At 51.2% G+C, this 21,960-nt stretch overlaps 1 protein-coding gene and 4 non-coding genes across 5 annotated transcripts; all 5 read left to right on the top strand.

Moving 5' to 3' along the window:
* Positions 1-304: 304 nt before the first annotated feature.
* On the top strand, positions 305-3,901 carry LOC121081959 (kinesin-like protein KIF20B). The gene is made up of 2 exons (XM_040581294.1): positions 305-2,685; positions 3,740-3,901. Exons 1-2 carry the CDS (start codon positions 373-375, stop codon positions 3,899-3,901), a joined length of 2,475 nt encoding a protein of 824 aa, XP_040437228.1. The 5' UTR covers positions 305-372.
* Positions 3,902-6,753: 2,852 nt separating this feature from the next.
* Positions 6,754-6,861, top strand: TRNAL-CAA. The gene is made up of 2 exons: positions 6,754-6,791; positions 6,816-6,861. It is a non-coding gene; the product is annotated as a tRNA-Leu (tRNA).
* Positions 6,862-10,584: 3,723 nt separating this feature from the next.
* TRNAL-CAA lies at positions 10,585-10,692 on the top strand. The gene is made up of 2 exons: positions 10,585-10,622; positions 10,647-10,692. It is a non-coding gene; the product is annotated as a tRNA-Leu (tRNA).
* Positions 10,693-14,410: 3,718 nt separating this feature from the next.
* Positions 14,411-14,517, top strand: TRNAL-CAA. The gene is made up of 2 exons: positions 14,411-14,448; positions 14,473-14,517. It is a non-coding gene; the product is annotated as a tRNA-Leu (tRNA).
* Positions 14,518-18,234: 3,717 nt separating this feature from the next.
* Positions 18,235-18,342, top strand: TRNAL-CAA. Its single transcript has 2 exons — positions 18,235-18,272; positions 18,297-18,342. It is a non-coding gene; the product is annotated as a tRNA-Leu (tRNA).
* Positions 18,343-21,960: the final 3,618 nt, after the last annotated feature.

The raw sequence follows: 21,960 nt of genomic DNA, 5'->3' as shown, positions 1-21,960 counted from the left end.
ACACAGCCCTCTTCCATGAGCTGTCTTTTTTCCGTCCTTATTCTTCCAAGGCTTCGGAACACCACCATAGGGGTCACCATTTGAGGAGACTGAGGCACGAACTCCCTGATCTGACTAGAAGACCCTTCATGAGTCCATATACGTCTCTTTCTGGGGACGAACCCTGATTCCCCATTACAGATTTCCCACAGCTCACCTCTCAACTCCGGAGGGATTTCAGCCGGCTCCTGCTTCCTTTCAGCAGATCATTCAAAGTTCTGTGGGATTCGCTGCATGTCGCTCAGATAGGGTTGTGCTGGGCCGGGAGCGGCGCTGCCTGCGCACGACGGGGGTCGGCGGCGGGGGGCGCCCAGCGAGGGGGAGGCTCTCGGGATGGAACCAACTCTGGATAATGTACAAATTCTCAGGCCTTCCTACATTGCTAGTGTTGAGCCCCTTGAAAGGACAGGATCAGTAAATGTGGAAGATATTAAAGCAGATCTCTCTGCTGACTTTTCTTTGGTTTCTTCAAGCTCGGACAGAAGCCAGAGGAGCAGTTTGGAGTCTAAGGGACACATAGAAGTTTGCTTGCGTATTAGGCCATTTACATCGCTGGAAAGAGAAAATGAATTTCAGGGCTGCATCTCACTTGAAGACTCAAGAAGCGTCATACTGAAGCCCCCCAAAAACTCTTTGAGTCGGCTAAGTGAAAAAACTTCTGGACAGATGATGCAGAAATTCACTTTCTCAAGAGTGTTTGGACCTGAAACAACTCAAGAAGAATTTTTTGAAGGTACCATGAAGCAACCAGTGCAAGATTTCTTAAATGGATGCAATCGTCTTATTTTTACATATGGTGTTACAAATGCTGGGAAAACCTACACGTTCCAAGGGACAGAAGATGATGCTGGTACTCTTCCAAGGGCTATGGATCTGTTGTTTAAAAGTATTCAAGGAAAGCTATACACAACAATGGATATCAAACCCCACCGGTGCAGAGATTATGTAAAGCTGACTAAAGACCAAGTGAGAGAAGAAACCTCTATTAAAAATTCAATACTTGAACTAACAAAAGAGGTAGACCATCAAAACAGCTCTAACAACAAAGCACCCATTGATTCTGAGGATGTGGAAGAACTCTTAGACCTGGAACAATCTAGCACAACTCTGAAAGATTACACGAAGTTTTCTGTTTGGGTTTCATTTTTTGAGATTTACAATGAATGTTTTTATGATCTGCTGCTTCCTATGTCAAATGACAAGAAAAGAAAAACACTACGCCTTGCTCAAGACATCAAGGGATGTTCTTATGTAAAAGATCTGCAGTGGGTTCAGATTTCTGATTCTAAAGAAGCTTTTAGACTTCTAAAACTGGGGTTGAAACACCAGAGTATTGCAAGCACGAAACTAAACGCTACCTCCAGCAGAAGTCACAGTATATTCACAGTTAAGGTACTGAAAATAGAAGATTCAGGAACACCACGAGTGACCCGAGTCAACGAATTGTCAATGTGTGATCTTGCTGGATCAGAAAGATATACCAAGACCCGCAATGAAGGTGACAGATTGAAAGAGAGTGGAAATATAAACAACTCCCTCCTGATTCTAGGCAAGTGTATTAATGCACTCAAGAACTGTCAGCAGTCAAAGTTGCAACAGCACATACCCTTTCGGGAAAGTAAGTTAACTCATTTCCTTCAAGGATTCTTCCGTGGAAAGGGGAAAGTATACATGGTAGTAAACGTAAGCCAGTGTGCTTCAGCATATGATGAAACACTCAATGTGCTAAAGTTCTCTGCTGTTGCACAAAAAGTTTTAGTTATGGACACATCTGTTCTTCCCCAAGATCAGTCTTTTGGCCAGAAAGCAGCAAAAGAATCATTACGTAGTCATACTAAAATGCCAAGGAAAAGAGCTACTATCCTATGGGACAGGAGCTTAGAAGATGTGATTGAAGATGATGAGATGGAGGAACAACATTATACATCAGGAGAAGCAGCAGTGCAGAAACATGAAGAAAATAAAGTTCTTATTGGAGAAGAAAAATATATGATGCTGCTGAATCTCATAGAAGAGTTGAAGAACAGACTTATTACTGAAAAGAAGAATAAGTTACTGCTAGAACTAAAAGTTCGTGAAGAAGTGACACAAGAGTTTGCCAAGTATTTTGCTGAGCAGGAAAGAGATTTCAAAGTGCGCCTTTCTCAAGAACGAGAACAGCTTGAAGAAAATTCTGAAAGACGCCTGGAAATCTTCAAGGAACTAGTAAATGGTTATAATAAAAATGCGGATGAAGAAAATAAATTAAAAGATCAGCCTTGCAGTGAGCAAGCTGGACCTCTGGATAAAGAATATAGCATAAGGTCAGGCACCCACATTGGTTTTGAGGGTATTATTGATTCTCTGCATAATGATGTCACTGATCTCAGAAAGCAGGCAGAAGAAGCACACAAGTACCTTGTGTCGCTAGGGGTTCCACAGGAAGCTATAGGCTGGCTTGAAGAACAGCTGGGAAAACTTACCATTGAACTGACCAAGACCAAAGAAGAGCTGGCAAAGAAAACCAAAGACTTGGAAATGCAGATGGCTAAATTGGGTGAGTCTGCTGAGCAGCTTAAAGAAGCAACTGAGAAAATGAATACACAGAATAAAAGGATTCAAGAACTAATGGATATTGTGGAACAAAAAGATGAGCAGCTTAAAGAAGCAACTGAGAAAATGAATACACAGAATAAAAGGATTCAAGAACCAATTAGTTTAAAACGCGCAGCTTCTGGAAGTGTATAAAACCTCGTGCTTCTGTACAATAAATTGACATTTGCTTGCATCAAGCTGCGTCCCGTCTCTTCATTCGCCGCAAATTGGTGACCCCGACGTGATGCGTTTAAGGATCTAACGTGAAGGGCTCTCGAATCGCCTATCTGAGCGACATGCAGCGAATCCCACAGAACTTTGAATGATCTGCTGAAAGGAAGGAGGAGCCGGCTGAAATCCCTCCGGAGTTGAGAGGTGAGCTGTGGGAAATCTGTAATGGGGAATCAGGGTTCATCCCCAGAAAGAGACGTATATGGACTCATGAAGGGTCTTCTAGTCAGATCACGGAGTCCGTGCCTCAGTTTCCTCATGCCTGAAAGCTAGGGGGCCCCGGGGTAACAATCTTTTGTAGCACCTTCTGATCCTCCCATCTCGCCAGTACCCGTTCCCATGGTCGATGTTCATACGAGCCACTAGATGGCGTTACGAACCCCACCTGGGTCGGGGCTAGATGTTCTTCATTCGCGACATGCTTAATCATACTCGCGATGCTTGACCCCGCCAGCAGTGATCGCAGGATTTCTTTGGTTCCCGAATTACACTGCTGACGTAAGCATTCTGCCACAACCGGGCCTTTTTGCTTCCGCGGGCAGGGTTGAAGAATCGACCGCTGCCTGGAATCGATCTACAAATTGTGAAAAGCTCTCACTTTCACTTTGCTTTATCATGGTTTGGCAACAACTCTAGAGGCTATGCGAATAGCTTGTCTGGCCACACAAGTAGTTACCATAACTTCATGGGCCCGCAGGCCCTGGGCTTGTGCCTGGGGGGTAATCATTGTTGGGTCTGTACCCATTAGCCGCTGCAGGCTGGAGCCGTGTAGTGGATGATCCGCCCCAGTTACTTGGGCCAGTTGCCTCGCACAGTTGTCCTCCCATTCTTGTTTAAAAACGATCATCCCTGCCCCGTCAAAGATCAGTCTACAAGTTTGTTTTATATCGAACAGGAGCATATCGTCTCCCCCGAAGATACCATCTATGAGGGTGGAGACCATGGCAGAATTAAGTTCTTTATCCGCAACTGCTTTAACAATCGCTTGAACATCCTTAGGGTTTATTGGCGAGTGGACACTCTGTCCCCCGTCCGTCACCCTGACCGGGAACGATAGCGTGGCCGATGGGGCCCAGTCGGCACACGCGATCCTTATTTTCCTCCAATCCATGGGAGGGATTCCTTCCCATCTCCATTTCTCTTTAATTTGGATGGGGATATTTCGATTCTTGGCTCTGTTCGCCTTCACTTCCTTAAGTTTGAATCAGTTCCGAGCCAGCCGTCCCAGCTGGTGTCTGATCCGGAGTCGGAACTCGACTGACCGGCCACTTCCGGCTTCCAGTACCCTTTTGTCGGGCTCCGGCCCCGCCCACTCCCCTTGCGAGGGGGCTGTTCCCTCCCCCTTGGCTCACCCCGCCTTCTGCTCGGCGGGCTGTTCGCCCTATAAGGGCATTATCCAAACGGACATTCTGATTGGTTCTCCGCCTCTCGCTCCTCATCTTTTCCCTTTTGTGGCCGTCCCAATCTCCCTTTTCCGTCTCATTCTCCTCCCCCTCCCGTTCGCATGCGCTTGTTAGTTCCAGCACTTCCTCCCTTTTCCCGCCTGGGGCATCCTCGCCCCGCCCTTCCGCTCTCCGCTCGGCGCCATCTTGGGACGCGTACGGCGGTGGTTTGGCACAGCCTTTTCCAGACTGGGATTGTCCCGCGGGGCCCCTGCCCTCCTCAACCAACCCACCCCAGAAGGATTTTGCTCGTTTCTGTCCCTCCGTAAGCGGGACGGGGTTCGGGGATTGAGGGGACGTATCGCCCTCTCTCAGATCTTTAGGCTCACCGGAACCGTCATCGTCCGGGGGGTGCAAAGTCTGTGTGGCTGCCCCGACTCCTACTTTCGGGGTGACCAACAAACAGTCCTTTGCCGCCATCTAGTTCTCCTGCTCTTGTAGAGCCTTCTGCAGGGCCTGTACAACTTTCCCCCACGACTCAAGGTTTTTCCCAAAACCCGAGAACATCGTCTCCTCAGCTAACGCTTTAGTACACTTATCCCACACTTCAGGGTGGAGAATATCCACCGGCTGGTCAACGACCCCAAATTCTAAAAGCCTCGAAACGGCGAAAGTAAAATCTTTGGGTTCACAATCAATACCCCGTTGCTTATGTAATTCTGATACTACCTTCACAACAGCTTCCATCCTCGTTGTTGGTCCGGGAGCGTCCTCCCCGCCGGGCTGGTCCAGCCGCTCGGGCCGCCTATTCACCCGATTCCTGGCGAGTAATTCCCGGGTTTCGGCGCCACTTGTTGCCTTCATAGGCGTGGCGACCTGGTTCAGGAACAGCACGGCGACCAACCCCAGGCCGCTCAGGCCATCAGCTCACAGACACCAATGTGGTGGATGGCAAATGGCGTCTAGTGATAAGAGGCGCGGCCTCAGGCAGCCTGGGTTTACAACGTCACTTCCGCCTGCTTACGTCATCAGCAAAACGCTATTGGCTATCGGGAGAGGGGCCCTACACTCCAGTACAGCGCGACATCTTCCGGCCGATAAGCCCCAACTACCCACAGAGTGGCGTAGAGCATGGTGTTGAGGTTGTCTCTGCACAGGTGACTGCAGCTGTTGCAATAGAAGAATTAAAGGCACTGGTACTGAAAGAAGATATAATAATAATAATAATAATAATAATAATAATAATAATAATAATAATAATAACACCACCAAAGCTGCACTGTGCTCTCAGCCTTTCTGTCTGGATGGCCGAGGAAGACATCCAGACATCTAAAGACCAAACTTTTATAGCACAAGGAAATGAGTTTGCTTCTGCTTTGGTGCACGTAGCTCTGGGCTGCAAGGCAAGAACCGAAAGCACTGCAGGAAAAAAAACCCAAACCAACAAACCCCAACTCTCTGTGAGCGTAGCTGTGAGTTACCACCTTCCTGCAACTCCTTTTGGATCAAGAAGTCCCCATATAGCGGCAGTGGATGGTCAGGATGCAGGAGAGGCGGTGAGGACCAGAGGATGGCACCCATGGTGGGCATGCTACAGGACAGAGCCTTGGGTGCAGGATGCCCATCTCAGAAACACAAGGAAGGTGGAAAGTCACAGCAGGGCGTGGGGTTTTGTGTCTCCAAGAGACAGGAAAAGGCACAGAGGACAGGCTGGAGAGGTTGAGCCCAGCCTGACTGAGCTCCTTCAGCTCCATCATCCCTGCCAGGCATTTCTGAGCATTTAACAACCCTCAGTATTTTGCAGTGTCTTTGGTTTCCCTCCCCATAAGCTTAGCCAGCTGCTCTCTGAACCTTTACCATCTATGACGTCCCGTGCGTGTGTGTGTGCACGCCCATGGGGAGCCCAGGCACACAAGGAGAGATACCCATGGTGAGAGGACAGGCCCGTGTTACCCAGTTCTGCAAGATCTGCTGGGGATGAAGGATGCAAAACACAGTCCATTTTCACCTTTCCTAACCTGATCCACAACAGCTTGCAACTCCAGGGTACCAATGAAGAATCCCAAAGTGGCGGGGAGACATCCAAGAGGCAAATAAGGAAAAGCGGTTAATTTGGCTAGGGAATACAAATAGAAAGTAAAACCGAGTTGGTGTTAAATTAACTCGGGGGTTTTACTAGCACCACGAGCATGTAAACATGCATCTTATTTTTTCATCTTTCTCCTAATTTTTCCTTTGAGAGGCGATGACCAAATTGCAGCCAGGGTGGCAGCATGTTGCAGTGTAAATCGGGCTGGTCTGGCTCTTCCCCCCAAATAAATCCTTGCGTTATCCTGAGTGGGCAACAGAGGCTGTGCAGCCGGGGATGGAGCGATGGAGTCAGAAGAGCAGCAAACAGCCAGAAGAGGGTTTTACTGCTGCAAAAAATAAAGTGGTAAATTTGGGGGGCATTCTAAAGGAGGCAGGAAAAGTCAAGTGGAAGGGTTAATTCTTGAGGATGACAAGGGTGAAGAAAACTTCCAACAGTGTCAGGATGGCCGAGTGGTCCAAGGCGCCAGACTCAAGGCTCTGCTGTCCCTGCCTGGGGGTATCTGGCCCCCGAATGGAGGCGTGGGTTCAAATCCCACTTCTGACCCACCTTTTCTCCTGAAAGCTGAGGTTTTAAATCATTTTTTTAAAAAAATAATCCTTCCGTTATGCCCGCACCTGAGTCTGGCAAAACGCTGATTCTCCATTTCCTCTCCCCACCCCACCCCCCCCGCCCCCAAAGCCACGGTGCGGTACCAATCTCCACTGTTCACCCATCGCCAGCTGCACCCACACGTGGAAGAAAACCACACGGAGGGACAGGCGGTGGCAGCGGGGTGCACGCGGCCCCACAGGTGGTGGTCGGCACCAACACCCACCTGCCGCTTCCCTGGTGGTCTAGTGGTTAGGATTCACCACTCCTGCTGCCATGGCCCAGACTCAATTCCCGGGCCAGGCTGATCTTGCTTCTTTTTAAGAATCACTGCTTTAATTGTCATGGGTAACAAGTTGATGAGGGATGGGTTTAGCGGAACTCAGGGTATCACTGTCCTGGGGTAACTTAGACCGGTGGGACTTCTTCCCCAGCTTGCAGCCATTCCCATCACCTGCTGGTAGTTAAAGTATGCATATTCAAGAATCTATAACCGCCTACTTGCAGCATGGGGGCGGTGAAAGCCTGTATTTCTCTAAGGTCAACAAACACTGACAGATTCTCAGTAACAAAGCACTGAGCCACAGCCCAGACCCTCACCACCCTTTCCTTCAAGAGAACCCACCACCACCACCACAGGCTTCTCTGTATATTCGGACTTTATTGCAATGCTACGCTGACTCTTTCATCTGGCAGACTCCCCACTCCACCTGGCGCATTGCTCCCATCTTCCCAAAGTGGTGGTTGCACAGCTCTTGTCAGCAACTGGGGAGCCTCGGGGCCTTCATTCCTCTCCCTTGAGCTTTAGAACTTGTTTGCCAGCCAGCCAGAGCTCAAGGGAGGGACGGTGTTGTCTCTAGCGCCTCTTTCTAGAGAGCACGGAGGTGCTGTCTAGGTCCCAGCACATGGCCTTGGCCTGCATGCGCTGCAAGGCAGCTTTGGCTTGCTTGAGGCTGCTGGCAAGGATGTCCCTTGGCCGCTTGCTCTTGGTCAGCCCCTGTCCGTAGGCCATGACAACAAGCCCCTTCCGGTGGAAGAGAAGCCACGTGGCCTTGGCGCTGGTGCGGCGGGCACGTTTCAGAGTGCTTTTCCTCTGCTTCTTTGCAGGCCGACGCTTCACCTGGCTCAAGGGCTTCCCCGCCTTGGACAGGGATCTCTTGTGCTGGAGGCCTCTTCCGCGCTGGGTCTTTCCTTCCGCGCTGGGTCCTCCTTCCCCGCTGGGTCCTCCTCTTTCTTTGCGTCGCAGATGCCATAGCTCAGCCTTGCCACCGCGCTGGCCAGACGCCTCAGTGCTGCGGGACACCCCACCGCCCCAATTTATACCCGCGGGCATGCAAATGAGGGGGGGGCTCCGAGCCCTGCCATTGGCCAAGTGACCAGTGGTGACACCCCCCCAAGTCACAACGTAGAGAATCCTGGCCCGCGTCACTGGGGTCCCTCGTGCCCATGGCAACCAGGCAACCGCAAGGGCTGAGGACTGCCACGACCCCTCACTCCTCTGTGACACTCACCCTCCCAACGGAAATCTTCCACCCATCCTGAAAGAACAGCACTTATTTCTTGGAGTTTCACCCCAGTCTCAAAAGTTTTGGCTCACAGTTGCACCACCTTGCCAAGTACACGCCGACACGTGTCCTGGGAGTCTTCTGGGCAAGCAGGTAAAGCATGACAAGAAAACCCTTGGAGAGAGCATCTTTCCTCAACAGAAACTGCCTGCACGTCTTAGACCCGTGTCTGCCAGCTTGAAGACTCATTATAGCTAATTGCTTTGTCAACAAACCCACCCAGGTACACCCCCGGTTTTTCCCTCCTGGTGCTTTACATACATAGCTCATTTCCACATCCACATGTCGACACTCACGCAACCTCGCACCTCCCATGCTTCTTTCGAGCTCCTCCGTGCACTGTCAACAACACAGTTGATGTCCCACACCAACACCTACCAGCTGTCCTTCTGGAGGACCAAACCCTGACATTTTTCCTCTCCTCCCTTTGTAAAGAAAAAACAGCATTAAAGCTAGAAGACAACTACTTAGAAGCAAAAAACGGTCCCTTCTTGCCCCGTCCCATGTGTGCTGATTCGATCTGGTTTTCATCCCTCCCGCTGTCCTTCTCCGAGCCTCATGTCACAGCTGCTCTCAGGTGGAAGGAAACTCCATTTCCAGTAATCTTCAGGGAAGCAGCAGATCGGAGCAGGAACATGGGAGGAACTTCTTTTGAATCCTTCAGTTTCCCTTCTGCCTTGAGATATTTGATGACTAAATTCATAAACCCCCACAGTATTGTTGAGATTTGAGTGGCGTAGAGCATGGTGTTGAGGTTGTCTCTGCACAGGTGACTGCAGCTGTTGCAATAGAAGAATTAAAGGCACTGGTACTGAAAGAAGATATAATAATAATAATAACAATAATAATACCACCAAAGCTGCACTGTGCTCTCAGCCTTTCTGTCTGGATGGCCGAGGAAGACATCCAGACATCTAAAGACCAAACTTTTATAGCACAAGGAAATGAGTTTGCTTCTGCTTTGGTGCACGTAGCTCTGGGCTGCAAGGCAAGAACCGGAAGCACTGCAGGAAAAAAAAAACCAAACCAACAAACCCCAACTCTCTGTGAGCGTAGCTGTGAGTTACCACCTTCCTGCAACTCCTTTTGGATCAAGAAGTCCCCATATCGCGGCAGTGGATGGTCAGGATGCAGGAGAGGCGGTGAGGACCAGAGGATGGCACCCATGGTGGGCATGCTACAGGACAGAGCCTTGGGTGCAGGATGCCCATCTCAGAAACACAAGGAAGGTGGAAAGTCACAGCAGGGCGTGGGGTTTTGTGTCTCCAAGAGACAGGAAAAGGCACAGAGGACAGGCTGGAGAGGTTGAGCCCAGCCTGACTGAGCTCCTTCAGCTCCATCATCCCTGCCAGGCATTTCTGAGCATTTAACAACCCTCAGTATTTTGCAGTGTCTTTGTTTTCTCTCCCCATAAGCTTAGCCAGCTGCTCTCTGAACCTTTACCATCTATGACGTCCCGTGCGTGTGTGCGTGCACGCCCATGGGGAGCCCAGGCACACAAGGAGAGATACCCATGGTGAGAGGACAGGCCCGTGTTACCCAGTTCTGCAAGATCTGCTGGGGATGAAGGATGCAAAACACAGTCCATTTTCACCTTTCCTAACCTGATCCACAACAGCTTGCAACTCCAGGGTACCAATGAAGAATCCCAAAGTGGCGGGGAGACATCCAAGAGGCAAATAAGGAAAAGCGGTTAATTTGGCTAGGGAATACAAATAGAAAGTAAAACCGAGTTGGTGTTAAATTAACTCGGGGGTTTTACTAGCACCACGAGCATGTAAACATGCATCTTATTTTTTCATCTTTCTCCTAATTTTTCCTTTGAGAGGCGATGACCAAATTGCAGCCAGGGTGGCAGCATGTTGCAGTGTAAATCGGGCTGGTCTGGCTCTTCCCCCCAAATAAATCCTTGCGTTATCCTGAGTGGGCAACAGAGGCTGTGCAGCCGGGGATGGAGCGATGGAGTCAGAGGAGCAGCAAACAGCCAGAAGAGGGTTTTACTGCTGCAAAAAATAAAGTGGTAAATTTGGGGGGCATTCTAAAGGAGGCAGGAAAAGTCAAGTGGAAGGGTTAATTCTTGAGGATGACAAGGGTGAAGAAAACTTCCAACAGTGTCAGGATGGCCGAGTGGTCCAAGGCGCCAGACTCAAGGCTCTGCTGTCCCTGCCTGGGGGTATCTGGCCTCCGAATGGAGGCGTGGGTTCAAATCCCACTTCTGACCCACCTTTTCTCCTGAAAGCTGAGGTTTTAAATCATTTTTTTAAAAAAATAATCCTTCCGTTATGCCCGCACCTGAGTCTGGCAAAACGCTGATTCTCCATTTCCTCTCCCCACCCCCCCCCCCCCCCCCCCAAAGCCACGGTGCGGTACCAATCTCCACTGTTCACCCATCGCCAGCTGCACCCACACGTGGAAGAAAACCACACGGAGGGACAGGCGGTGGCAGCGGGGTGCACGCGGCCCCACAGGTGGTGGTCGGCACCAACACCCACCTGCCGCTTCCCTGGTGGTCTAGTGGTTAGGATTCACCACTCCTGCTGCCATGGCCCAGACTCAATTCCCGGGCCAGGCTGATCTTGCTTCTTTTTAAGAATCACTGCTTTAATTGTCATGGGTAACAAGTTGATGAGGGATGGGTTTAGCGGAAATCGGGTATCACTGTCCTGGGGTAACTTAGACCGGTGGGACTTCTTCCCCAGCTTGCAGCCATTCCCATCACCTGCTGGTAGTTAAAGTATGCATATTCAAGAATCTATAACCGCCTACTTGCAGCATGGGGGCGGTGAAAGCCTGTATTTCTCTAAGGTCAACAAACACTGACAGATTCTCAGTAACAAAGCACTGAGCCACAGCCCAGACCCTCACCACCCTTTCCTTCAAGAGAACCCACCACCACCACCACAGGCTTCTGTATATTCGGACTTTATTGCAATGCTACGCTGACTCTTTCATCTGGCAGACTCCCCACTCCACCTGGCGCATTGCTCCGATCTTCCCAAAGTGGTGGTTGCACAGCTCTTGTCAGCAACTGGGGAGCCTCGGGGCCTTCATTCCTCTCCCTTGAGCTTTAGAACTTGTTTGCCAGCCAGCCAGAGCTCAAGGGAGGGACGGTGTTGTCTCTAGTGCCTGTTTCTAGAGAGCACGGAGGTGCTGTCTAGGTCCCAGCACATGGCCTTGGCCTGCATGCGCTGCAAGGCAGCTTTGGCTTGCTTGAGGCTGCTGGCAAGGATGTCCCTTGGCCGCTTGCTCTTGGTCAGCCCCTGTCCGTAGGCCATGACAACAAGCCCTTTCTGGTGGAAAAGAAGCCACGTGGCCTTGGCGCTGGTGCGGCGGGCACGTTTCAGAGTGCTTTTCCTCTGCTTCTTTGCAGGCCGACGCTTCACCTGGCTCAAGGGCTTCCCCGCCTTGGACAGGGATCTCTTGTGCTGGAGGCCTCTTCCGCGCTGGGTCTTTCTTCCGCGCTGGGTCCTCCTTCCCCGCTGGGTCCTCCTCTTTCTTTGCGTCGCAGATGCCATAGCTCAGCCTTGCCACCGCGCTGGCCAGACGCCTCAGTGCTGCGGGACACCCCACCGCCCCAATTTATACCCGCGGGCATGCAAATGAGGGGGGGGCTCCGAGCCCTGCCATTGGCCAAGTGACCAGTGGTGACACCCCCCCAAGTCACAACGTAGAGAATCCTGGCCCGCGTCACTGGGGTCCCTCGTGCCCATGGCAACCAGGCAACCGCAAGGGTTGAGGACTGCCACGACCCCTCACTCCTCTGTGACACTCACCCTCCCAACGGAAATCTTCCACCCATCCTAAAAGAACAGCACTTATTTCTTGGAGTTTCACCCCAGTCTCAAAAGTTTTGGCTCACAGTTGCACCACCTTGCCAAGTACACGCCGACACGTGTCCTGGGAGTCTTCTGGGCAAGCAGGTAAAGCATGACAAGAAAACCCTTGGAGAGAGCATCTTTCCTCAACAGAAACTGCCTGCACGTCTTAGACCCGTGTCTGCCAGCTTGAAGACTCATTATAGCTAATTGCTTTGTCAACAAACCCACCCAGGTACACCCCCGGGTTTTCCCTCCTGGTGCTTTACATACATAGCTCATTTCCACATCCACATGTCGACACTCACGCAACCTCGCACCTCCCATGCTTCTTTCGAGCTCCTCCGTGCACTGTCAACACCACAGTTGATGTCCCACACCAACACCTACCAGCTGTCCTTCTGGAGGACCAAACCCTGACTTTTTTCCTCTCCTCCCTTTGTAAAGAAAAAACAGCATTAAAGCTAGAAGACAACTACTTAGAAGCAAAAAACGGTCCCTTCTTGCCCCGTCCCATGTGTGCTGATTCGATCTGGTTTTCATCCCTCCCGCTGTCCTTCTCCGAGCCTCATGTCACAGCTGCTCTCAGGTGGAAGGAAACTCCATTTCCAGTAATCTTCAGGGAAGCAGCAGATCGGAGCAGGAACATGGGAGGAACTTCTTTTGAATCCTTCAGTTTCCCTTCTGCCTTGAGATATTTGATGACTAAATTCATAAACCCCCACAGTATTGTTGAGATTTGAGTGGCGTAGAGCATGGTGTTGAGGTTGTCTCTGCACAGGTGACTGCAGCTGTTGCAATAGAAGAATTAAAGGCACTGGTACTGAAAGAAGATATAATAATAATAATAACAATAATAATACCACCAAAGCTGCACTGTGCTCTCAGCCTTTCTGTCTGGATGGCCGAGGAAGACATCCAGACATCTAAAGACCAACCTTTTATAGCACAAGGAAATGAGTTTGCTTCTGCTTTGGTGCACGTAGCTCTGGGCTGCAAGGCAAGAACCGAAAGCACTGCAGGAAAAAAAACCCAAACCAACAAACCCCAACTCTCTGTGAGCGTAGCTGTGAGTTACCACCTTCCTGCAACTCCTTTTGGATCAAGAAGTCCCCATATAGCGGCAGTGGATGGTCAGGATGCAGGAGAGGCGGTGAGGACCAGAGGATGGCACCCATGGTGGGCATGCTACAGGACAGAGCCTTGGGTGCAGGATGCCCATCTCAGAAACACAAGGAAGGTGGAAAGTCACAGCAGGGCGTGGGGTTTTGTGTCTCCAAGAGACAGGAAAAGGCACAGAGGACAGGCTGGAGAGGTTGAGCCCAGCCTGACTGAGCTCCTTCAGCTCCATCATCCCTGCCAGGCATTTCTGAGCATTTAACAACCCTCAGTATTTTGCAGTGTCTTTGTTTTCCCTCCCCATAAGCTTAGCCAGCTGCTCTCTGAACCTTTACCATCTATGACGTCCCGTGCGTGTGTGCGTGCACGCCCATGGGGAGCCCAGGCACACAAGGAGAGATACCCATGGTGAGAGGACAGGCCCGTGTTACCCAGTTCTGCAAGATCTGCTGGGGATGAAGGATGCAAAACACAGTCCATTTTCACCTTTCCTAACCTGATCCACAACAGCTTGCAACTCCAGGGTACCAATGAAGAATCCCAAAGTGGCGGGGAGACATCCAAGAGGCAAATAAGGAAAAGCGGTTAATTTGGCTAGGGAATACAAATAGAAAGTAAAACCGAGTTGGTGTTAAATTAACTCGGGGGTTTTACTAGCACCACGAGCATGTAAACATGCATCTTATTTTTTCATCTTTCTCCTAATTTTTCCTTTGAGAGGCGATGACCAAATTGCAGCCAGGGTGGCAGCATGTTGCAGTGTAAATCGGGCTGGTCTGGCTCTTCCCCCCAAATAAATCCTTGCGTTATCCTGAGTGGGCAACAGAGGCTGTGCAGCCGGGGATGGAGCGATGGAGTCAGAGGAGCAGCAAACAGCCAGAAGAGGGTTTTACTGCTGCAAAAAATAAAGTGGTAAATTTGGGGGGCATTCTAAAGGAGGCAGGAAAGGTCAAGTGGAAGGGTTAATTCTTGAGGATGACAAGGGTGAAGAAAACTTCCAACAGTGTCAGGATGGCCGAGTGGTCCAAGGCGCCAGACTCAAGGCTCTGCTGTCCCTGCCTGGGGGTTTCTGGCCCCGAATGGAGGCGTGGGTTCAAATCCCACTTCTGACCCACCTTTTCTCCTGAAAGCTGAGGTTTTAAATCATTTTTTAAAAAAATAATCCTTCCGTTATTCCCGCACCTGAGTCTGGCAAAACGCTGATTCTCCATTTCCTCTCCCCACCCCACCCCCCCCACCCCCAAAGCCACGGTGCGGTACCAATCTCCACTGTTCACCCATCGCCAGCTGCACCCACACGTGGAAGAAAACCACACGGAGGGACAGGCGGTGGCAGCGGGGTGCACGCGGCCCCACAGGTGGTGGTCGGCACCAACACCCACCTGCCGCTTCCCTGGTGGTCTAGTGGTTAGGATTCACCACTCCTGCTGCCATGGCCCAGACTCAATTCCCGGGCCAGGCTGATCTTGCTTCTTTTTAAGAATCACTGCTTTAATTGTCATGGGTAACAAGTTGATGAGGGATGGGTTTAGCGGAACTCGGGTATCACTGTCCTGGGGTAACTTAGACCGGTGGGACTTCTTCCCCAGCTTGCAGCCATTCCCATCACCTGCTGGTAGTTAAAGTATGCATATTCAAGAATCTATAACCGCCTACTTGCAGCATGGGGGCGGTGAAAGCCTGTATTTCTCTAAGGTCAACAAACACTGACAGATTCTCAGTAACAAAGCACTGAGCCACAGCCCAGACCCTCACCACCCTTTCCTTCAAGAGAACCCACCACCACCACCACAGGCTTCTGTATATTCGGACTTTATTGCAATGCTACGCTGACTCTTTCATCTGGCAGACTCCCCACTCCACCTGGCGCATTGCTCCGATCTTCCCAAAGTGGTGGTTGCACAGCTCTTGTCAGCAACTGGGGAGCCTCGGGGCCTTCATTCCTCTCCCTTGAGCTTTAGAACTTGTTTGCCAGCCAGCCAGAGCTCAAGGGAGGGACGGTGTTGTCTCTAGCGCCTCTTTCTAGAGAGCACGGAGGTGCTGTCTAGGTCCCAGCACATGGCCTTGGCCTGCATGCGCTGCAAGGCAGCTTTGGCTTGCTTGAGGCTGCTGGCAAGGATGTCCCTTGGCCGCTTGCTCTTGGTCAGCCCCTGTCCGTAGGCCATGACAACAAGCCCCTTCTGGTGGAAAAGAAGCCACGTGGCCTTGGCGCTGGTGCGGCGGGCACGTTTCAGAGTGCTTTTCCTCTCCTTCTTTGCAGGCCGACGCTTCACCTGGCTCAAGGGCTTCCCCGCCTTGGACAGGGATCTCTTGTGCTGGAGGCCTCTTCCACGCTGGGTCTTTCCTCTGCGCTGGGTCCTCCTTCCCCGCTGGGTCCTCCTCTTTCTTTGCGTCGCAGATGCCATAGCTCAGCCTTGCCACCGCGCTGGCCAGACGCCTCAGTGCTGCGGGACACCCCACCGCCCCAATTTATACCCGCGGGCATGCAAATGAGGGGGGGGGTCCGAGCCCTGCCATTGGCCAAGTGACCAGTGGTGACACCCCCCCAAGTCACAACACAGAGAATCCTGGCCCGCGTCACTGGGGTCCCTCGTGCCCATGGCAACCAGGCAACCGCAAGGGCTGAGGACTGCCACGACCCCTCACTCCTCTGTGACACTCACCCTCCCAACGGAAATCTTCCACCCATCCTGAAAGAACAGCACTTATGTCTTGGAGTTTCACCCCAGTCTCAAAAGTTTTGGCTCACAGTTGCACGACCTTGCCAAGTACACGCCGACACGTGTCCTGGGAGTCTTCTGGGCAAGCAGGTAAAGCATGACAAGAAAACCCTTGGAGAGAGCATCTTTCCTCAACAGAAACTGCCTGCACGTCTTAGACCCGTGTCTGCCAGCTTGAAGACTCATTATAGCTAATTGCTTTGTCAACAAACCCACCCAGGTACACCCCCGGGTTTTCCCTCCTGGTGCTTTACATACATAGCTCATTTCCACATCCACATGTCGACACTCACGCAACCTCGCACCTCCCATGCTTCTTTCGAGCTCCTCCGTGCACTGTCAACAACACAGTTGATGTCCCACACCAACATCTACCAGCTGTCCTTCTGGAGGACCAAACCCTGACATTTTTCCTCTCCTCCCTTTGTAAAGAAAAAACAGCATTAAAGCTAGAAGACAACTACTTAGAAGCAAAAAACGGTCCCTTCTTGCCCCGTCCCATGTGTGCTGATTCGATCTGGTTTTCATCCCTCCCACTGTCCTTCTCCGAGCCTCATGTCACAGCTGCTCTCAGGTGGAAGGAAACTCCATTTCCAGTAATCTTCAGGGAAGCAGCAGATCGGAGCAGGAACATGGGAGGAACTTCTTTTGAATCCTTCAGTTTCCCTTCTGCCTTGAGATATTTGATGACTAAATTCATAAACCCCCACAGTATTGTTGAGATTTGAGTGGCGTAGAGCATGGTGTTGAGGTTGTCTCTGCACAGGTGACTGCAGCTGTTGCAATAGAAGAATTAAAGGCACTGGTACTGAAAGAAGATATAATAATAATAATAACAATAATAATACCACCAAAGCTGCACTGTGCTCTCAGCCTTTCTGTCTGGATGGCCGAGGAAGACATCCAGACATCTAAAGACCAAACTTTTATAGCACAAGGAAATGAGTTTGCTTCTGCTTTGGTGCACGTAGCTCTGGGCTGCAAGGCAAGAACCGAAAGCACTGCAGGAAAAAAAACCCAAACCAACAAACCCCAACTCTCTGTGAGCGTAGCTGTGAGTTACCACCTTCCTGCAACTCCTTTTGGATCAAGAAGTCCCCATATCGCGGCAGTGGATGGTCAGGATGCAGGAGAGGCGGTGAGGACCAGAGGATGGCACCCATGGTGGGCATGCTACAGGACAGAGCCTTGGGTGCAGGATGCCCATCTCAGAAACACAAGGAAGGTGGAAAGTCACAGCAGGGCGTGGGGTTTTGTGTCTCCAAGAGACAGGAAAAGGCACAGAGGACAGGCTGGAGAGGTTGAGCCCAGCCTGACTGAGCTCCTTCAGCTCCATCATCCCTGCCAGGCATTTCTGAGCATTTAACAACCCTCAGTATTTTGCAGTGTCTTTGGTTTCCCTCCCCATAAGCTTAGCCAGCTGCTCTCTGAACCTTTACCATCTATGACGTCCCGTGCGTGTGTGCGTGCACGCCCATGGGGAGCCCAGGCACACAAGGAGAGATACCCATGGTGAGAGGACAGGCCCGTGTTACCCAGTTCTGCAAGATCTGCTGGGGATGAAGGATGCAAAACACAGTCCATTTTCACCTTTCCTAACCTGATCCACAACAGCTTGCAACTCCAGGGTACCAATGAAGAATCCCAAAGTGGCGGGGAGACATCCAAGAGGCAAATAAGGAAAAGCGGTTAATTTGGCTAGGGAATACAAATAGAAAGTAAAACCGAGTTGGTGTTAAATTAACTCGGGGGTTTTACTAGCACCACGAGCATGTAAACATGCATCTTATTTTTTCATCTTTCTCCTAATTTTTCCTTTGAGAGGCGATGACCAAATTGCAGCCAGGGTGGCAGCATGTTGCAGTGTAAATCGGGCTGGTCTGGCTCTTCCCCCCAAATAAATCCTTGCGTTATCCTGAGTGGGCAACAGAGGCTGTGCAGCCGGGGATGGAGCGATGGAGTCAGAGGAGCAGCAAACAGCCAGAAGAGGGTTTTACTGCTGCAAAAAATAAAGTGGTAAATCTGGGGGGCATTCTAAAGGAGGCAGGAAAGGTCAAGTGGAAGGGTTAATTCTTGAGGATGACAAGGGTGAAGAAAACTTCCAACAGTGTCAGGATGGCCGAGTGGTCCAAGGCGCCAGACTCAAGGCTCTGCTGTCCCTGCCTGGGGGTATCTGGCCTCCGAATGGAGGCGTGGGTTCAAATCCCACTTCAGACCCACCTTTTCTCCTGAAAGCTGAGGTTTTAAATCATTTTTTAAAAAAATAATCCTTCCGTTATGCCCGCACCTGAGTCTGGCAAAACGCTGATTCTCCATTTCCTCTCCCCACCCCACCCCCCCCCACCCCCAAAGCCACGGTGCGGTACCAATCTCCACTGTTCACCCATCGCCAGCTGCACCCACACGTGGAAGAAAACCACACGGAGGGACAGGCGGTGGCAGCGGGGTGCACGCGGCCCCACAGGTGGTGGTCGGCACCAACACCCACCTGCCGCTTCCCTGGTGGTCTAGTGGTTAGGATTCACCACTCCTGCTGCCATGGCCCAGACTCAATTCCCGGGCCAGGCTGATCTTGCTTCTTTTTAAGAATCACTGCTTTAATTGTCATGGGTAACAAGTTGATGAGGGATGGGTTTAGCGGAACTCAGGTATCACTGTCCTGGGGTAACTTAGACCGGTGGGACTTCTTCCCCAGCTTGCAGCCATTCCCATCACCTGCTGGTAGTTAAAGTATGCATATTCAAGAATCTATAACCGCCTACTTGCAGCATGGGGGCGGTGAAAGCCTGTATTTCTCTAAGGTCAACAAACACTGACAGATTCTCAGTAACAAAGCACTGAGCCACAGCCCAGACCCTCACCACCCTTTCCTTCAAGAGAACCCACCACCACCACCACAGGCTTCTGTATATTCGGACTTTATTGCAATGCTACGCTGACTCTTTCATCTGTCAGACTCCCCACTCCACCTGGCGCATTGCTCCGATCTTCCCAAAGCGGTGGTTGCACAGCTCTTGTCAGCAACTGGGGAGCCTCGGGGCCTTCATTCCTCTCCCTTGAGCTTTAGAACTTGTTTGCCAGCCAGCCAGAGCTCAAGGGAGGGACGGTGTTGTCTCTAGCGCCTGTTTCTAGAGAGCACGGAGGTGCTGTCTAGGTCCCAGCACATGGCCTTGGCCTGCATGCGCTGCAAGGCAGCTTTGGCTTGCTTGAGGCTGCTGGCAAGGATGTCCCTTGGCCGCTTGCTCTTGGTCAGCCCCTGTCCGTAGGCCATGACAACAAGCCCCTTTCTGGTGGAAAAGAAGCCACGTGGCCTTGGCGCTGGTGCGGCGGGCACGTTTCAGAGTGCTTTTCCTCTGCTTCTTTGCAGGCCGACGCTTCACCTGGCTCAAGGGCTTCCCCGCCTTGGACAGGGATCTCTTGTGCTGGAGGCCTCTTCCACGCTGGGTCTTTCCTCTGCGCTGGGTCCTCCTTCCCCGCTGGGTCCTCCTCTTTCTTTGCGTCGCAGATGCCATAGCTCAGCCTTGCCACCACGCTGGCCAGACGCCTCAGTGCTGCGGGACACCCCACCGCCCCAATTTATACCCGCGGGCATGCAAATGAGGGGGGGGCCCGAGCCCTGCCATTGGCCAAGTGACCAGTGGTGACACCCCCCCAAGTCACAACGTAGAGAATCCTGGCCCGCGTCACTGGGGTCCCTCGTGCCCATGGCAACCAGGCAACCGCAAGGGCTGAGGACTGCCACGACCCCTCACTCCTCTGTGACACTCACCCTCCCAACGGAAATCTTCCACCCATCCTGAAAGAACAGCACTTATTTCTTGGAGTTTCACCCCAGTCTCAAAAGTTTTGGCTCACAGTTGCACGACCTTGCCAAGTACACGCCGACACGTGTCCTGGGAGTCTTCTGGGCAAGCAGGTAAAGCATGACAAGAAAACCCTTGGAGAGAGCATCTTTCCTCAACAGAAACTGCCTGCACGTCTTAGACCCGTGTCTGCCAGCTTGAAGACTCATTATAGCTAATTGCTTTGTCAACAAACCCACCCAGGTACACCCCCGGTTTTTCCCTCCTGGTGCTTTACATACATAGCTCATTTCCACATCCACATGTCGACACTCACGCAACCTCGCACCTCCCATGCTTCTTTCGAGCTCCTCCGTGCACTGTCAACACCACAGTTGATGTCCCACACCAACATCTACCAGCTGTCCTTCTGGAGGACCAAACCCTGACTTTTTTCCTCTCCTCCCTTTGTAAAGAAAAAACAGCATTAAAGCTAGAAGACAACTAATTAGAAGCAAAAAACGGTCCCTTCTTGCCCCGTCCCATGTGTGCTGATTCGATCTGGTTTTCATCCCTCCCGCTGTCCTTCTCCGAGCCTCATGTCACAGCTGCTCTCAGGTGGAAGGAAACTCCATTTCCAGTAATCTTCAGGGAAGCAGCAGATCGGAGCAGGAACATGGGAGGAACTTCTTTTGAATCCTTCAGTTTCCCTTCTGCCTTGAGATATTTGATGACTAAATTCATAAACCCCCACAGTATTGTTGAGATTTGAGTGGCGTAGAGCATGGTGTTGAGGTTGTCTCTGCACAGGTGACTGCAGCTGTTGCAATAGAAGAATTAAAGGCACTGGTACTGAAAGAAGATATAATAATAATAATAACAATAATAATACCACCAAAGCTGCACTGTGCTCTCAGCCTTTCTGTCTGGATGGCCGAGGAAGACATCCAGACATCTAAAGACCAAACTTTTATAGCACAAGGAAATGAGTTTGCTTCTGCTTTGGTGCACGTAGCTCTGGGCTGCAAGGCAAGAACCGGAAGCACTGCAGGAAAAAAAAACCCAAACCAACAAACCCCAACTCTCTGTGAGCGTAGCTGTGAGTTACCACCTTCCTGCAACTCCTTTTGGATCAAGAAGTCCCCATATAGCGGCAGTGGATGGTCAGGATGCAGGAGAGGCGGTGAGGACCAGAGGATGGCACCCACGGTGGGCATGCTACAGGACAGAGCCTTGGGTGCAGGATGCCCATCTCAGAAACACAAGGAAGGTGGAAAGTCACAGCAGGGCGTGGGGTTTTGTGTCTCCAAGAGACAGGAAAAGGCACAGAGGACAGGCTGGAGAGGTTGAGCCCAGCCTGACTGAGCTCCTTCAGCTCCATCATCCCTGCCAGGCATTTCTGAGCATTTAACAACCCTCAGTATTTTGCAGTGTCTTTGGTTTCCCTCCCCATAAGCTTAGCCAGCTGCTCTCTGAACCTTTACCATCTATGACGTCCCGTGCGTGTGTGTGTGCACGCCCATGGGGAGCCCAGGCACACAAGGAGAGATACCCATGGTGAGAGGACAGGCCCGTGTTACCCAGTTCTGCAAGATCTGCTGGGGATGAAGGATGCAAAACACAGTCCATTTTCACCTTTCCTAACCTGATCCACAACAGCTTGCAACTCCAGGGTACCAATGAAGAATCCCAAAGTGGCGGGGAGACATCCAAGAGGTAAATAAGGAAAAGCGGTTAATTTGGCTAGGGAATACAAATAGAAAGTAAAACCGAGTTGGTGTTAAATTAACTCGGGGGTTTTACTAGCACCACGAGCATGTAAACATGCATCTTATTTTTTCATCTTTCTCCTAATTTTTCCTTTGAGAGGCGATGACCAAATTGCAGCCAGGGTGGCAGCATGTTGCAGTGTAAATCGGGCTGGTCTGGCTCTTCCCCCCAAATAAATCCTTGCGTTATGCTGAGTGGGCAACAGAGGCTGTGCAGCCAGGGATGGAGCGATGGAGTCAGAGGAGCAGCAAACAGCCAGAAGAGGGTTTTACTGCTGCAAGAA

Source organism: Falco naumanni (assembly GCF_017639655.2).
Source record: "Falco naumanni isolate bFalNau1 chromosome 23 unlocalized genomic scaffold, bFalNau1.pat SUPER_23_unloc_2, whole genome shotgun sequence".
NCBI lineage: Eukaryota > Metazoa > Chordata > Aves > Falconiformes > Falconidae > Falco > Falco naumanni.
This window is presented reverse-complemented; position numbering and strand designations above follow the sequence as displayed.

Coding starts and splice junctions, on each gene's coding strand:
- LOC121081959 (XM_040581294.1), top strand. CDS start 373: ATGGAACCAACTCTGGATAATGTACAAATTCTCAGGCCTTCCTACATT. Junction 2,686..3,739: donor AAGATGAGCAGCTTAAAGAA/GCAACTGAGAAA, acceptor TATATCGAACAG/GAGCATATCGTCTCCCCCGA.